This window comes from Anomaloglossus baeobatrachus, chromosome 3, assembly GCF_048569485.1.
Source record: "Anomaloglossus baeobatrachus isolate aAnoBae1 chromosome 3, aAnoBae1.hap1, whole genome shotgun sequence".
In the NCBI taxonomy this organism is placed as follows: domain Eukaryota; kingdom Metazoa; phylum Chordata; class Amphibia; order Anura; family Aromobatidae; genus Anomaloglossus; species Anomaloglossus baeobatrachus.
In genome coordinates, this window is record NC_134355.1 from 383,262,502 (window position 1) to 383,280,232 (window position 17,731).

The 17,731-nt window shown below is 44.1% G+C and overlaps 1 protein-coding gene across 5 annotated transcripts in view; it reads right to left on the reverse strand.

Moving 5' to 3' along the window:
• The window catches only part of MYO6 (myosin VI), a 363,126-nt gene that overhangs the window by 198,370 nt on the left and 147,025 nt on the right, over nt 1-17,731 (reverse strand). For all 5 annotated transcript variants that reach the window (XM_075340184.1, XM_075340183.1, XM_075340187.1 and 2 more), the window contains exon 12: nt 10,961-11,105. In XM_075340184.1, the coding sequence (XP_075196299.1) occupies nt 10,961-11,105 (145 nt within the window). The remainder of the gene's footprint in view (nt 1-10,960; nt 11,106-17,731) is intronic.

Genomic DNA, 17,731 nt, shown 5'->3' on the forward strand with positions numbered 1-17,731 from the left:
TATAAAACAGTAAAGGAAGAGATCTTACCTACATTACTAGAACTGTATAATAGCATACTAGACGGTAATGCGTCTTTCCAAAATAATAACCGGGCATATATAAAATTGATCCCTAAACAGGGGAAGGACCCGAAGGATCCGGGTTCGTATAGGCCCATATCACTTATCAACCTAGATATGAAGATAATGTCAAAGATTATGGCGAATCGTCTAGCTATAATTCTTCCCCAACTGATTTCCCCAGCACAGGCCGGTTTCATTCAGAAAAGATCAGGGACACTAAATATTAGAAAAGTTCTTCTTGTCCTGGATAGGGTTAACCTTCGGCCTCTGAAAGGAGAATCTCCCGCTTTGCTTACAATAGATGCCGAGAAAGCCTTTGACAATATTGAGTGGTCATGGCTTTATAGAGTTCTAGATGAAATGCGTTTTTCGGGGTCATTTTATACCTATATTAGAGAAATTTACACAAATCCGAAGGCTCAAGTTTACATTCCAGGATATCTGTCAGCCCCTTTTCCGTTACTGAAAGGAACCAGACAGGGTTGCCCCCTTTCCCCATTACTTTTTAATCTGGCTCTGGAACCATTGGTACGATTGTTATCTACACATAGCACCTTCCAGGGTATTTCTGTAAATAATAGACAAATTCAGTCAGCTTTTTTTGCAGATGACATTTTGCTTTTCCTTTCGAATCCAGCTCAGCAGGTCCCCGAGATTTTACAAATTTTGCGAGAGTTTGGAGCGTATTCAGGCTTCAAGATTAATGCGTCAAAGTGCGAGCTCCTATACCTGGGAGGGACAAATGTTCAAACACGGGAGCAGAACCCTTTTGAAGGAATTACAGTGGCTAAGTCATATATCACATACCTGGGAGTTAAAATAGGTAAGGTTCCGGCAACCCTTTATAGTCTAAACTATCCACCCCTTCTGAGCCAAATAGAGCAAGATCTTAAAAGATGGCACGACCTTCCATTGAACATAATTGGTAGAGTCCACCTAATTAAGATGATGTCGATATCAAAATTAATGTATCATCTTCAAACACTTCCCCTGCTTCTCAAGCATAAAGATATTGTCCAGCTAAATAGAGCTTTTTCACACTTCATTTGGAGGGGGAAACGCCCTCGTATAGGGCTTAAGAAGTTGATGGCATCTAAGGTTCATGGAGGTCTGAGTTTGCCGAACATTCGGGGTTACAATATAGCCTGTTTGACTAGATATATACTGGATTGGATTAAAGGCTCTAGGCATTATTCAGCGTTGGAGCTTGAGAGAGACTATGCACAACCTTGGGATCTGGTGGCATTGCTTCATACTAGGCAGGCTAATCTCCCAGTGAAAATCAAGCACTCTTCCTTATTTAAAGACACGATTGCAGCGTGGAAGGCGTTGAGGAAAAACTACAAACTTCCCCATAAAATATCCAAATACTTGCCTATATGGGGGAATCCAGAGTTTGTGCAGGGGACAAGCAATAAGCTGTTTGAAGAGTGGAAGGTGAGGGGTATAAGGACTGTTGCTCATCTCTTGCACACCTCAGAACCTAGATGGTTGAGTAGAGATGAAATTATAGCGCAGTATGGCCTGGGGCCTAACCAAGTAATCCAATATGACCAAGTGAGATATAGTATTATGACTCAGTTGCATGATGTGACCCAGGAGGTAGTATTTAACTCTTTTGATTGTCTGGTAAAGAACTCAATAACTTCATCATCTATCTCTTTTCTTTATGGAGCCATGCGTGATCTATTAATAGGACAGCACCCGGAAGGTTTATTTAAATCTTGGGAGAAACAATTTGAGGACCCGTCTATGGGGGTAAAAATTAGGGGAGGGTGGAATGCTCTTCGTAAATCAATTTTAAATGAGAATTGGCGAGAAACCCAATTTAGAATTATGCACAAGGCAATTTATGGTTTTAATCTCCCTCCATCAGCAACAAAGCCAGACAGGATTACGTATTGCCCTAAGTGTAAGAGTAGTGGAACTGATCTCCTTCACGGGTTGTGGTCCTGCCCTCATTTGAGTCCATTATGGTCACAGATCAAAAGTTGTATACAAAAGGTGTGGGGTCTTGAAGTTCGGCTCTCACCTGGGTTCGCTATTTTTCACCATTGGGAGGAGGGGAACGATACCAAAGGGAAGATGACTAACCCACCCAGACTTATACATGTGATACTTCTGGCAGCCAAGAGAGCGATACTAAAAAATTGGTTGGAGTCTAGGGTCCCCGCGATTGAAGAGATCTTGGGTCAGCTCATGCATCTTCTTGAAATAGAAGGATTGGATGCAGAAAGGAGGGCGGATAGAATACGACAGCACTTTAACAAATGGAAGAAATTCATACTGGCCTATTGTACTCGGGAGGAGATAGTCAGGATTATGTCACCTTTCAAAGACACAGTCTGGTATCATACTGAAAAATTGAAGGATACATTGGATGGCTTGGAGGTGGGGGAGGAAAGGCCGAAAGCTGACTAAAAGGAGAGGGGGAAATAACCGATTTGAGTGGGACTTCTTTATTATATGTCATTACCATGTTCACAAGGGTTCAATGGGGGGAATGATAAGAATGATGGGTTAAGGGGTCGCTGCTTTCCTTTGCTTTATCTTGCCATGTTACGGTTATTGATTTTAAAAATTGGTATGGAATTTGGGATGATCAAATATGACAATGTAATGTTGAATTTACAATGCTGAATTCGCTTATGCCAGTGTTATGTTATTGAAAAATTTGAATAAAAATATAGTTAAAAAAAAAAAAAAGAGAGAGACCCAGAGAGAGAGAGACCAAAAGACAGAGCGAAAGAGAGACAGCGAGAGAGAGACAGCGAGAGAGACAGCGAGAGAGAGAGACAGAGAGAGAGACAGCGAGAGAGAGAGACAGAGAGAGAGAGACAGCGAGAGATACAGAGAGAGACAACAAAAGAGAGAGACAGGAAGAAAGACAGCAAGACAGAGAGCCAGAGAGAGAGAGACCCAGAGAGAGAGACAGAGAGAGAGAGAGACAGAGAGACAGCGAGAGAGACAGAGAGACAGACAGAGAGACAGACAAAGAGCGAGACACAAAGATAGAGAGAAACAGAGAGACCAAGAAGGAGGCAGAGAGACCAAGAGAGAAAGACAGAGAGACCAAGAGAGAGACAGAGAGACCAAGAGAGAGACAGAGAGACCAAGAGAGAGACAAAGAGACCAAGAGAGAGACAGAGAGACCAAAAGCGAGACAGAGAGAGAAAGACCGAGAGACAGATCGAGAGACAGAGAGGGAAAGAGAAACAGAGAGACCGAGAGAGAGAGAGACAGAGACAGAGAGAGACTGAGACACAGAGAGAGACCGAAACACAGAGAGAGACCGAAACACAGAGAGAGACCGAGACACAGAGAGAGACCAAGAAACAGAGAGAGGCCGAGACACAGAGAGAGGCCGAGAGATAGATCGAGACACAGAGAGGGAAAGAGAAACAGAGAGACAGAGAGAGAGAGAGACAGAAAGAGACTGAGACACAGAGAGAGACCGAGACACAGAGAGAGACCGAGACACAGAGAGAGGCCGAGACACAGAGAGAGGCCGAGACACAGAGAGAGGCTGAGACACAGAGAGAGGCTGAGAGATAGATTGAGACACAGAGAGGGAAAGAGAAACAGAGAGACAGAGAGAGAGACAGAAAGAGACTGAGACACAGAGAGAGACCGAGACACAGAGAGAGACCGAGACACAGAGAGAGACCGAGACACAGAGAGAGACCGAGACACAGAGAGAAACCGAGACACAGAGAGAAACCGAGACACAGACAGAGACCGAGACACAGAGAGAAACCGAGACACAGAGAGAAACCGAGACACAGAGAGAGACTGAGACACAGAAAGAGACTGAGACACAGAAAAAGAACGAAACACAGAGAGAGACCGAAACACAGAAAGAGACCGAAACACATAGAGAGACCGAGACACAGAAAGAGACCGAAACACAGAGAGAGACCGAAACACAGAAAGAGACCGAAACACAGAAAGAGACCGAAACACATAGAGAGACCGAGACACAGAAAGAGACCGAAACACAGAGAGAGACCGAAACACAGAAAGAGACTGAAACACAGAGAGAGAACGAAACACAAAGAGAGACCGAAACACAGAGAGAGATTGAGACACAGAGAGAGACCGAAACACAGAGAGAGACCGAGACACAGATAGAGACCGAGAAAGAGAGAGAGAGCGAGACACAGAGAGACTGAGACACAGAGAGACCGAGACACAGAGAGAGACCGAGACACAGAAAGAGACCGAGAGAGTCAAAGACAGAGAGAGAGTCGGAGAGAGAGGCGAGAGAGAGGAGAGAGACAGAGAGTACTGCGCGCGCTCACTCATCACTAATCGTTAGTCATATTTTTTTATAAGCTGCAGTTAGTACTGTGATTGTAAAACACTTTAGATTCAGCACAAATAAATCACATAAAATATATATCAGTAAATTGCTAAATTTACAAAACAGATAAGTAACAATATAACTGGAAAATTTTGGGAATAACCACAACAACATTTTAATTGTTCGTGGAATTTATGACTATATCTGAAACATTTTACATCAATCTTATTAGAAAATGCTTAAACAAAACCATTAAACAGCAATTTAGAAATAATTTAGCAGGATGCATGATTTAAGGAGAAGGCAGGACGATTTGACCTTCTCAGTGTTTTAACCTGAAGATCAGAATGTAGCCTGACTTCCTGGGAAGATGTAGAAAATTCTGCATGTTTGTAATCGGCAAAATAGAAGATAAAAGTGCAGTGATTAAAGAGAATTGGGAAATCCAGTTTATATTCTCCAAATTAAGAGGGGAGAAGAACACAAGTTTCAGACGGTTCAAGCTGTCCACATTACAGCCTGTAAAGCAGCGGATGAAACTATGCAAAATTACTGGATGAAAAGCCAATGAAGCTTTGAAATTTTATGAGTTTATTTAGATTTGCAATTCATATGATCAATATTCTCTGGGTAGCAAAGATGAGGCAAACCAGACGCGAAGAGTAGAACTACTAATTAACTTCCAACTTGAACAACTATTTGTCCCCAAAGGCACAAAAGGGAAACCCACTGAAAAGCGAGTTAATTAGTTACACAGTAAGTTCACATCCAAAATTACATATGCATTTGTGCGGATTCATGTTTCCCAAAGTAAGATTAGCCTGCCAGCAAATTAAAATGATTTCAATCAACTCGTAACAACAACTCTTTCTGCCAATAACGCATGAAATGGACATTGTTTCAATCAAATACAGGTTTTTAACACAGTGGACTACGGCAGGACTCCATGGGACAACATCACAAGCTCTCAATACAAGTCTACGAGAGCTAAAACAAGGCCAAAAGGAGGCTCTCATAGACTTGTATTGAGTTATGACCTCCGGCATGTTTCATGAAACACGGAAGCTGCCAGCAGGTCACAAAGTGCCAAAGACTGCATGCATGTCACTTCTTTTCCGCACGTCGCTGCGGGATTTCACTCCATTGACTGCAATGTAATCGGGAAATCCCGCAGGGAATAACGCAGGCAGCAAATTCTGAGCGATTCATTGCGTTTTCCTGCATTATTCCCTCCGGTATTTCGCGGTTTTGGTACATAATGTTCATCACTGCCTGCGGTTTGCAGGGAAGTGATGTCATTATGACAGGAAGAGGAAGCGGAGCAGAGTAAACACACAAACATCACAGACACAGACATAGAACACACACATATCGCACTCACACACAGACACAGACATATAGTGAACACACATATCGCACTCACACACAGACATATAGAATACACATAGAAATCAAACTGACATCTAAAAATAAAAAACTGTGGGCTCCGCCGTATTTTTACCGTCCAGCCTGGTAAACACACAGCGGCGGCCCGGTATTCTCAGGCTGGGGAGGGCGAGGGCCACGGTTAATGCCCCCCCATCCCGTCCCGCAGCTGTGCCGGGACTGTCGCATTCATTATGCAGCAGTCCCGGAGTGTCCCCGGCTCTTCCTGTTGCCGTGATGCGGTGGCAATCAGGGTAATAATGAGTTAATGGCAGCGGATCGCCGCCACTAAGTCCAAGCTTAATCATGGCAGCATAATCCACCGAGGTCCCACGACGCTTTCATCCAGCCGCGACTGACACTGTACTGAATGCAGCCTCGCAACAAGCCTGCAGAGAGGTAACCACAGGTCATTTCTCACGGCCGGTGATGTGAACACACTACCGCTCGTGAGAACTGCAGTGTGTCGATTGTTGATTGATCTGTCCTCTATCTATCTATCTATCTATCTATTCTTCTGTCTATTTATCTATTTAACTATCTACTATCTATCTCAGAAGGAAATTACTTTTTTTTTTTTTCTTTTCAATGTGCTTTATTGCATTGAATGCATTAAAACACATGTACAAACCCGTGGCAAAGCCGCGGCAATACCGCGGTAAAACCGCAGCAAACCGCATGCGGTTTTCGGGTGCAGTTTGCCGCGTTTTTTTACCGCGGGTGCGGTAATCTTTCAGACCCTGCGGAATTGTCTTAAGAAAATTCCGTTTTCCAGTGCACACAGGGCCTTCGATGCCGTAGGGTGAGTATAACACTAAGGGTAGGGGACCTAGAATTAAAAATCTACTAGAGCTATAGATTATTTAGGAGGTAGAGGTGGGACTTGTTTTTATTTATTTTTTTAATTGTTTAGTACACGGTGGCCAGAGGCCTACAGGGGTTCATTAAACGGTAGGGGGACTGCAAAACACAATATAAAGAACACCTTATACATGGACTATGGGAGTGCATTATAAGAGATGGATGGCTATAGGGTGCATTGTATGGTATGGGGGCTGTATAATATAATATGACGGACTGTTGGGCTGCATTATAAAACATGAAGGACTATGGGGTTAAATTAAATAGTATGGTGGCTGCATAATATAACATGAAGGTCACCTTATACATGGACTATGTGGGTACATTATAATACATGGAGGTCTATGGGGTGCATTAAATGGTGTGGGGGCTGCATAATATAATATGAAGGGCTATGGGGCTGTATTATAATATATGGAGGCCTATGGGAGTGCAATAAACAGTATGTGAGCTGCATAATACAATATGAAAGACTATAGAGGCTGTATTATAATATATGATGGATTATGTGGGACCCATTATACTATAAGGAAGGCTATGTCGGGGCCATTATAGTATTTGGAGACCAATATACGAGGGGGGACAAAGATAATAGCGTGGGATGGGAAAGTTTTGCGCTGAGGAAAAGAGGCTGTTTCCCATGCTCTATTGTACGTCTTTCCCTCAGCACCCAGCTTTCCCATGCTCTAATATCATGGGAAATCTTGGTGCTGAGGGAAAGATGTATATCAGAGCTTGAGAAAGCTGCGTGCTGAGGGAAAGATGTATAGCAGAGAATGGAGAAGGTGCGTGCTGAGGACAAGATGGATATGAGAACATAGGAACTCTGGGTGCTGATAGAGGGATTGCAGATCATAAGAAATATGAGTGCTGAGGGAAGGAGCCAAGTGTCAGCGACACTATCCCATACCCCGAGTATCGGCGTCATTATCCCATACCCCGAGTATCGGCGTCATTATCCCATACCCCGAGTATCGGCGTCATTATCCCATACCCTGAGTGTCGGTGTATGGTTGGGGGGAGGCAGGTCCAAACTTTTCATTGGGGCTCATCAAACTCTAGTTACGCCACTGGATACAGATTATATACAGTTTTACAACATTCAGCAAAAACGCTATGTAAATTGAAGCAATGGCAATCTAGTAGAACATCAGACAGACCTACTACAATAATCTTCATGCAGAACTTTCTATGAAATATATAGATGGATGCCTACTAGTAGATGTAGCTGCTCTGTTCAGTGTAAGGTCATTGTCCATCTTTACGTGTGAGAGGTTTAATAGATTCAATAAACCAATCGGGAGCCTGTTAAATTGGCTGTTTCTTCATGTCTGGCAATAGCATCCTCTTTTATGCATTTAGTGAGTAATACTCACATTAATAATAAGAATATATTATTTTACAGATTTTTGTTCTAAATACCCACTCGGATTTTGGAGAGAATGGAATAAAGCAATTACGTAGGAAAAAAAATGATACCCTTTATTGACAGCTGAATTGGTTGAAATTGTTATACCCACTTCAGCGATCACTTTGGATGTAAACACAACACTTGACAACCCATCAAAGAATGCCTAAGGGCTGATCCAGATGGGTGCACTGATGGAAATTGCTCATACCATGTTCCAAATCAAACCTGATGGCAGTTCACATAAATGACAATGTATAGTGTAAACTGCAGGTCAAACTGAAAATGTGAGCATGCTTCTCCAAGCGTTTGTTAACTATAGGTGCACATCGGACCGCTTTCTTGTATTAGGGTACGTCCATAAGGAGACAGAAATGCTGAAGGTTTCTACAACTGACTTCAATAAGGAAAGTGGCGATCAAATGCTTGTGTCGCGGATTTTAACAGCAGATTACTAAAATTGTCTAAAATAAAAAGTATATCCTCCTTTGCAAATCTTAGCCTTGGAACGTTTCCAATAACAAGTCATGTCTTGGCACAGGAGTGGGTATTTTTCAGTATGATCCTCCCTGACATTGCACAGATAGCGGGAGTATAGACCAGAGAACAGTCAGATTCACAGAAGCCTATACCGCAGGATATTATTTTATGACTGACGTCCACTTTCTAGTGTCTCCTATCATTTAATCTAAAGCATAAGGTCTCCTTTTATAAATCCTTGCGGGTATTGCATAAGAGGCAATTACCTACTACACGGTAATACTACTAGGAGAAATGTGATAATGGGATTAGAGAGAATATACAAGTCTCTGAGGACCAAATTCTTGCTAAATGTGTGGGGGGTTGTTTCATTCCAAGAAACTAATAGCCTCAGGTAAAAAAAAAACAAAAAACCTAATATACTTCATCAGGGGTCAGTGATCCTATAGCTCAGAATGCCTATTTGCAAAGCACGTCCTTAAAATCAGTCAGTAATATAAATGCAGCTGGGTATTTATTGCCAAAATGGCTAAAAGAAAAAATAAATAAAAAGAAAAATTTCCATAAAAAGCCATGTTCTTATGCCGACAACCATAAATATTTAAAAGTGAGGTTTACGTGATGTGTAATGGACAAAAAAAAGAAAGTAAAATACAAGAAAAAAAACTTATATGGAGATAATTAAAAGGAATCGGTCAGCAGGTTTTCGCTACCTCATCTGACAGCATCAGAATGTAGACAAGGGGATTCTGAATCCAACAATGTATCTCATAGATTACTGGGTGCAGTCGTTCTCACATAATCAAAGAATTGAGTTTTAAGCATGTAGCTGAGTCTAGGCAGCTGTCCCGCCACTGGCGGACATATCGTAAGTGCAGCCGGTGTGGTCGCACAGGGGCCCGCAGGTTCAGGGGGCCCTTGCTCACCGGTCAGTAATGAGCGCGATCTGACCTGTTGTCCGGAGCTCCAGGTTCCGGGGGACCCTGGCCAGATTGCCATCATCACATGCTGCATGCCGGGCAGGGAGCAATCCTGCAGCTCCGCATAGTGTAGACAGCGGAATGCAGAAATCTGTCCTCTGTTCCCTGCCCGGCACTTTCTCTGTGACACATGCGCACGCCCTCATGTCGTCAGTACAGTGCACGCGTGTGTCATTTGAAAAGTTCCCACCCGACAGGAGAAGAAGCCACACAGCCGGGGCTTGTATGGAAATGAGCAGCGGCGCCTGTGCGGAGAGAAGCAGCGGTCGGGGCCCCTACAAGAACAGCAGTGGCACTGCCAGGGCCGGTATAAGAGAAGAAGCAGCTCAGCGGGGGGGGGCCAATGGAGGTGCCTGAGGAGGGGACAATAAGAACGGAGAGGTGAGTGGTGACTAATAACCTAAGGAGGGGACAATGGGGGGTGTAGTATATAATGGTGTAGTATATAGGGGTGTAGTGGTGTAGTTTATTACAGGTGTAGTATATGGGGATGTAGTGATGTAGTATATTAATGGTATTACAGGTGTATTATATGGCGGTTGTAGTGATGTAGTATATGGGGATTTAGGGATATAGATATATATATATATATATATATATATATATATATATATATACTGTATATATATTATGCAGCTTTATCGCCATAGAAGGGGAAGGCCCAGGTAGAATATCCTGCACAGGGGCCCCAAGCTGTCAGTGTCCACCCCTGTGTCCCGCCCACATCAGGCTCCCAATAATGCATTAACTGTGAGGTGTCAATCACAGCACCCGGCATATCAAATTGCTCTGCACATGTATTTCTAGTCCTGTAATGGTAATCACAGGGTAATAAAGTCAGATAGGAGAGTTTAGTTGCTTTTTTTTTGTTTTTAACCCCTACAACATGTTGTCCTCAGATTACATAGGAAAAACCTGCTGACAGATTCGATTTAACAAGCGATTGATCTGTGGAGAGTGGATGGAGCCACCTGACCGTCTCTTGTATTAGGGACTTGAGTATTTTATAGACGTCCTCTTGTTATTTCCTAGAAGCAGAGGTTAATACAAAAGAGGAGACTCCAGTGGTATCCCGATAGCAATGTCAATGGCTGACATTCTCATGTACCACAAAATGAGAACGGATCAGAGCATCTAGCCCATACTGTGTTACATTACTGGTTTTTGTGTACTAAAGTAGAAACCGTAACCTGCCACAGACATACTATATGGCACAGCTTGGCGCAGGTAAGGGTAGCCCATCATTTATATCGGAGTTTTAATGCCAGTCTCACTTCTCACGTTTCGGCGGCTGCTACAAAGCAAAGCGATAAGAAAGAAGGGTATCAGGGAGCAGAGCATTTTTATCCAGGAGGAAGATGTCGTTCTGTAGAAATATTGCCTGCCGCTTAATTGTTTGCATTGAGGGAGTGAAATGAAATAGGAGGAAAACAATCTTACTTGATAACCGTGCCTTTGGTGCCCCCTGCTGTTGTAAGCATGACCCTCGTGGTTAGACTGACTCGCAGATCGTCCTCGTCCAGGCCGAGGAGCGCAGAGCAGTATTCTAATGATTTGCTTGATTTGTTCTTTAGCGTGCAGCCACCTGGTGTTCAATACAAGAGAAAAGTCAGGAAAATACAGGTCTGAAAACAGGGACATAATTGGTTAACAGCGCCTGGCACCTCGCCTAGCTCTCATAGGCATTTGTCCAGAAGATCTATTCTATACAACCTGCTCTTTTCTTTTTTTTATTTTTCCGTTTTTCTTCCCTCTGTGAAATAAAAGCTACTGTAGATGACAAAAACAGTAAGCAGCTGGAAAACAAGAGTAAATGTGTACTGCGCTCTAGAGAAGAAAAACTGGGAATGAAAAGGTTGGAGAGGTGCTCAGCGCGGCATGGAATAACAGAGCACGGCTTCTATTCTACGCGAGAAGACGAAAACACAGCAAAGAAAGCCGGGAGAGAACGATTGGGGAGAAATGGCTTTTATCCTATTTCTGATTTACTTTCCATTACAGCAGAAAATACAAAAAGTGTAATCATTGTGTACTGTCCCCATTATAGGCACATTGCCTGCCGCAACCAGCGTCAATCCACCTTAGAGCAAATCCATCGGCGCTCCTTTAATAGGGATGAGCAATCAGATGGTCGGACTGTGTTATAAGATCCTATGGCTCACAATCTAATTCCCCTCACACACACCTTGAGGCCAATTTCAATAACTTACAGTATCATACATTTGTGCAATGTGTAATTAATTACCAGGACACAAACACAGAAAGAACATACTTACTCCATGAAGGGAAACCTAGCATTAAGTACTGCAAGACAACAGTGCTAACCACTGAGCAAGCAAATTGCTTTAACAATGACAGGTATTTAACCAGGTAGAACCCACCCCCCGACGATGCAAACATTTCCTCTCTAGCAAAATGTAATATTACATGCCAGCTAGTCATGTAAACCATTGATGGACCAGGTTATCAGATCTCCGCCCTCACCAATATAATCCAAGTTATACATATCACTGGAGATGGCAGCTAGTTTACCTTCTTGTGCTTTACAGAAGGAGAGAGAGTGTCAGAGGGAGAGAGAGATCAGCCAAGAGGGGGAGAGAGATCAGCCAAGAGGGGCGGAAGCGGCCGAGAAGGGGGGGGTGGGGAGAGCGTCCGAGAGGGGGGGAAGAGAGCGTCCGAGAGGGGGGGAGCATCCGAGAGGGGGAGAGAGAGCATCCGAGAGGCAGAGTGCGTCCGAGAGGCAGAGCGCGTCGGAGTGGCAGAGCATGTCCAAGAGGCAGAGCGCATCAGAGTGGCAGAGCACATCGGAGAGGAGGGTGCGTCAGAGAGGCAGAGCGCGTCGGAGTGGCAAAGCATGTCCAAGAGGCAGAGCACATCAGAGTGGCAGAGCACATCGGAGTGGCAGAGCACATCGGAGTGGCAGAGCGCGTCGGGTGGCAGAGCGCGTCGGAGTGGCAGAGCGTGTCGGAGTGGCAGAGCGCATCAGAGAGGGAGAGCGCGTCAGAGAGGGAGAGCGCGTCAGAGAGGGAGAGAGTGTCGGAGAGGGAGGGAGCGTCAGAGAGGGAGAGAGCATCAGAGAGGGAGAGAGCGTCAGAGAGGGAGAGAGCGTCAGAGAGGGAGAGAGCGTCAGATCGTCAGAGGGAGAGAGAGTCAGAGGGAGGAGCTATATAGTAGAGAAAATAAGCATGCCAAACAAGGGTTCACCTACATCTGTTACCAGGTTTATGCCAACTAATCTGAGAGCAGCATAACGTAGGGGCAGAGATCCTGAATTCAGGGATGTGTCACCTACTGAGCTGATTAGTCTAGATTTAATAAATTCACTGATTAATCAGCAGGAGATTATCATACCTGCTGCCATGTAGTCCAATATATTCATGAGCTCTGTATAACTGCTAGATCTACAGGAGAGAAGTGATTTTATCAAAATTACATCAAACAGCCAAGTAAGTGACAGATCGCTGGAATCAGGGTCCATGTCTCTAAATTATGATGCTCACAGACTAGGGGACAAAAACCCAATGACAAATCCCTTTTAATAGCATTCAATTTCCAATACCAGGCAGCATACTGAATACTAACAATGTATTACACAATGTTACTTTATGCTCTATATCGGATCTCTCCCAGTATGGCAAACAGCACGTGAAAGTTAAAAACTCTTAAAAAGGAAAAATATATCATTGGGAGTTAGGCTACCGCAGCACAATTACATTTGAAATAGCTGTGAGCCTAGAACGTTGTCAGCCAAACAAAAGCCGGATGGGTTTTCAGATTCCCACAAACATACGAGTTTAGATTAGTTTAATGTGCAAATTATTTCAATACGAGGCAGTCATCCACGTCTTACTGACTGATCATTAAATATGCAAAGAGCATCTTCAGAGAGGACCGAAACTGGAAGTAGCAATCCTAAAAGTCAGTATCGACCCTTTATAACAGGGCATTCTCACATGACTTGGGATAAGGAATCAAACAAGAAGCTCCATTTACAGATACACGTGTCCCTCATCAGTGAAGAGCAGGAGATCTGATTTGGCTAGGAGAGAGGCTTCTGATGAAAGGTCTAAACCAAACCTGGGCAAGGGGCGGCCCGCGGGCAACATCCGGCCCGCCTACTGTCTGTGACCTGCCCGCCCGTCTTCAGCTGGTGCAGTGGAGCCAAGCTAACGCGTGTCAGGCAGGGAGCGATCCTGCAGCTCCGCACAGACTAATAAGCTGAGGAGGGGAAAATGGAGGGGGGGGGGAACTGCTGACTAATAATGGGGGTGTAGTGGTGTAGTTTTACAGGTGTAGTAAATGGTGTTGTGTATATAGTGGTGTAGTATATAGTGGTGTAGTACATGGGGTGTAGTGATGTAGCTTTATTACATGTGTAGTATATAGTGGTGTAGTATATGGGGGTGTTGTATATAGTGGTGTAGTAAATGGGGGTGTAGTGATGTAGTATATTACAGGTGTAGTACATTACAGGTGTATTATATGGGGCTGTAGTATATTACAGGTGTAGTATAGGGGGGTGTAGTATATTACAGGTGTAGTATATGGGGGGTGTAGTATATTACAGGTGTAGTATATGGGGGGTAGTATATTACAGGTGTAGTATAGGGGGGTGTAGTGATGTAGTTTATTACTGGTGTAGTATAGGGGGTGTAGTGATGTAGTTTATTACAGGTGTAGTATAGGGGGTGTAGTGATGTAGTTTATTACAGGTGTAGTATAGGGGGTGTAGTGATGTAGTTTATTACAAGTGTAGTATGGGGGGGTGAAGTGATGTAGTATATTACAGGTGTAGTATATGGGGGTGTAGTGATGTAGTATATTACAGGTGTAGTATATGGGGGGGGTGTAGTTTATTACAGGTGTAATATATGGGGGTGTAGTGATGTAGTATATTACAGGTGTAGTATATGGGGTGTAGTGATGTAGTATATTACAGGTGTACTATAGGGGGGTGTAGTGGTGTAGTTTATTACAAGTGTAGTATGGGGGGGGGTGTAGTGGTGTAGTGGTGTAGTTTATTACATTACAGGTGTAGTATATGGAGGGGGTGTAGTGATGTAGTATATTAGGTAGAACTGAGTTAATTATATTAGTCCGGCCCTCTAAAACCATCCCAATTTCTCATGCGGCCCCATGGGAAAATTAATTGCCCACCCCTGATCTAAACGGTACATTTTTTGTTGTGGAGAGTGCTAAGTCGATGTAAGGAGCCTTGCGAGCCATGTAATGCTTCATCTGAGTGATCATTGACCACAGGCATCAGGCTAGGCCAAGAAATGGACGCCAGTACTGAGCCTTCTATATACATATCAGCAAATTAATAATACAGGGTTACTGCGGAGACATGTCTGTAGCATAGATAGTGCCCTTTGTTGCATTGCATTGGTTTGGTTTTGTTTTTTTCCTAGTTGTGTAGGGAATCATTTAGGTACATGTGCACTATGGTTACTCTCGTTCTATCATACAGAAGCTTTAGGTATGGTATACTGTAACTCTTGGTAATCACTTTGACCAGCTGTAGAGCAGTCTGCCATTGTGTGGTCTCCATATCTCCCACCCTAATGTATGCACAAGTGAGACGCTGACTGACCATCACAATTGCAGGGTAATTACAATTAAAGGGTTTCTCTGCAGAAAACAAGTTATCACCTATCCACTGGATAGATTATAACTTATTGATCAGAGGGGATCCGGTCACCGGTACCAGCACCAATCGGCAGATTGGAGAATATTTAATTCCTGACAGGGCACTTTAATCCCTGTTAAAATAGAGCTGGAAAGCTCAAGCCTTATCTCCTACTCTGCGCTCTCCTCTCATCAGCCCCTGGCTAGTATTAATTAGTGCTAGATCCTACATGTCCATATATTAGTACACTTTAAGGCTATGTGTGAACTAGAAAATTGACTTTTCTTAAGAAAACTCCGCACCCTCTCGCAGAATACCGCACCCACGGCAAAAACCACGGTTAAACCGCATCCGCGCTTTTTCCGCAGGTTGGTCCCTGCAGTTTTTTACCATTATCTATGGCAAAAACAGCAGGTGCCTGCAGAAAAGAAGTGACGCGCACATTAATTCCGCTGCGGAAATTCCGCAGGTAAATCCGCAGGTATATAAAAACGCAGTGTGCGCACAGCATTTATTCACACCCATAGGTTTTGCTGGGGAATGACTGAAAAAACGTTAGACACATTTTCTGCAGCAAATCCGCTGTAAAATCCACGGTAAATCCGCAACGTGTGCACATATACCTTAGTGAATGAGATTGATGAAATTAGGATAAAGTCCCATGAAGAAAAGGTCACTTTGCCGCGGTTGATGGGCTCACATGAAGTGGCCAATTTATGCGCTAAGTACCTCCACTGTTTAAAATATATTCCATATAGCATTAATGTAGTTTAAATTTCATATATTCTATGTTTGTATATATATATATATATATATATATATATATACATATATATATATACATACATACACTAGAAGGTGGCCCGATTCTAACGTATCGGGTAGTCTAGAATGTGTATGTTGGTTAGTAGATTGAATAATAATGTAATGGCTGGTGTCACAATTGATGAAGATTTTAATATAATTTTTGCCAGTTGTATGTGAAGAAAGGAGTCGGGGGCGGCAGACAGCGGGAGCAGCGATGGCGGAGCCGAGCGTGGCCATGTGTGCGGGGGGGGGGAGCTGAGCGGGACCATTGCGCTGAGGATGTCAGTGCCGGGGACTGCATGGCTGGGGACAGGTGACTATCCGTGTGTGTGTGTGTCTGTGTGTGTGTTCAGTGTATAAATGCGGAGGGCGGGGGGCGGAGCCAAGCGGGGTAATGTATGCGGGTTGTGGAGCAGAGCGGGGCCATGTGTGCGGGGGGGGAGGAGCCGAGCGGGGCCATGGCGCTGGGGACGTCAGTGCCGGGCACTGTATGGCTGGGGACTGGTGACTATCCAGGTGTGTGTGTGTGTGTATGTGTTCAGTGTATACATGCGGAGGGCAGAGTGCAGGGGGGCCGGAGCCGAGCGGGGTAATGTGTGCGGGGTGCGGAGTGCGGGGGGGTGGAGCCGAGCGGGGCCATGGCGCTGAGGACGTCAGTGCTGGGGACTGTATGGCTGGGGACAGGTGACTATTCGTGTGTGTGTGTGTGTTCAGTGTATATATGCGGAGGGCGGAGTGCGGGGGGGATGGAGCCAAGTGGGGTAATGTGTGCGGGGGGCGGAGGCGAGCGGTGGGTATGTGTCAGCTGGGTTGCTGGTGTGGGCTCCCGGGGGTGCAGCACTCACCGGGAAGTCGGGGCTCCGTGTGGGTGCGGGGAAAAGTGTCGGGCGTCATCCTGTCGGCCCGTAGTTCGGGCTGTTCGGTTAGCTGAGCCGTTGGTCGCAGGCTCTTTAGCGCGCGGTGTGGCGACGGTTGTCACTGTAATGACGTAATTTTGGAGCAAGACAGATAGACAAAATAAGGCAATTATATATATAGATGGCTATATATCACGTTTTTATACTTTTACACTTATTTTTCTGTATTATTAGGGTATGTCCTACACCTGCATCACTCACTTATTTCACTATTTCTCACTCACTTTTCTATTTGAGAATTAATGAATTAATTATGAACTTAAAAATAATATATATAGAGTTGATTTTTATATTCTTTCACCTTTTTATATTCCTTCATCTTTTTGACACACATACAGTTAGGTCCAGAAATATTTGGACAGTGACACAATTTTCGCGAGTTGGGCTCTGCATGCCACCACATTGGATTTGAAATGAAATCTCGACAACAGAATTCAAATGCAGATTGTAACGTTTAATTTGAAGGTTTAAACAAAAATATCTGATAGAAATTGTAGGAATTGTACACATTTCTTTACAAACACTCCACATTTTAGGAGGTCAAAAGTAATTGGACAAATAAACCAAACCCAAACAAAATATTTTTATTTTCAATATTTTGTTGCGAATCCTTTGGAGGCAATCACTGCCTTAAGTCTGGAACCCATGGAGATCACCAAACGCTGGGTTTCCTCCTTCTTAATGCTTTGCCAGGCCTTTACAGCCGCAGCCTTCAGGTCTTGCTTGTTTGTGGGTCTTTCCGTCTTAAGTCTGGATTTGAGCAAGTGAAATGCATGCTCAATTGGGTTAAGATCTGATGATTGACTTGGTCATTGCAGAAGGTTCCACTTTTTTGCACTCATGAACTCCTGGGCAGCT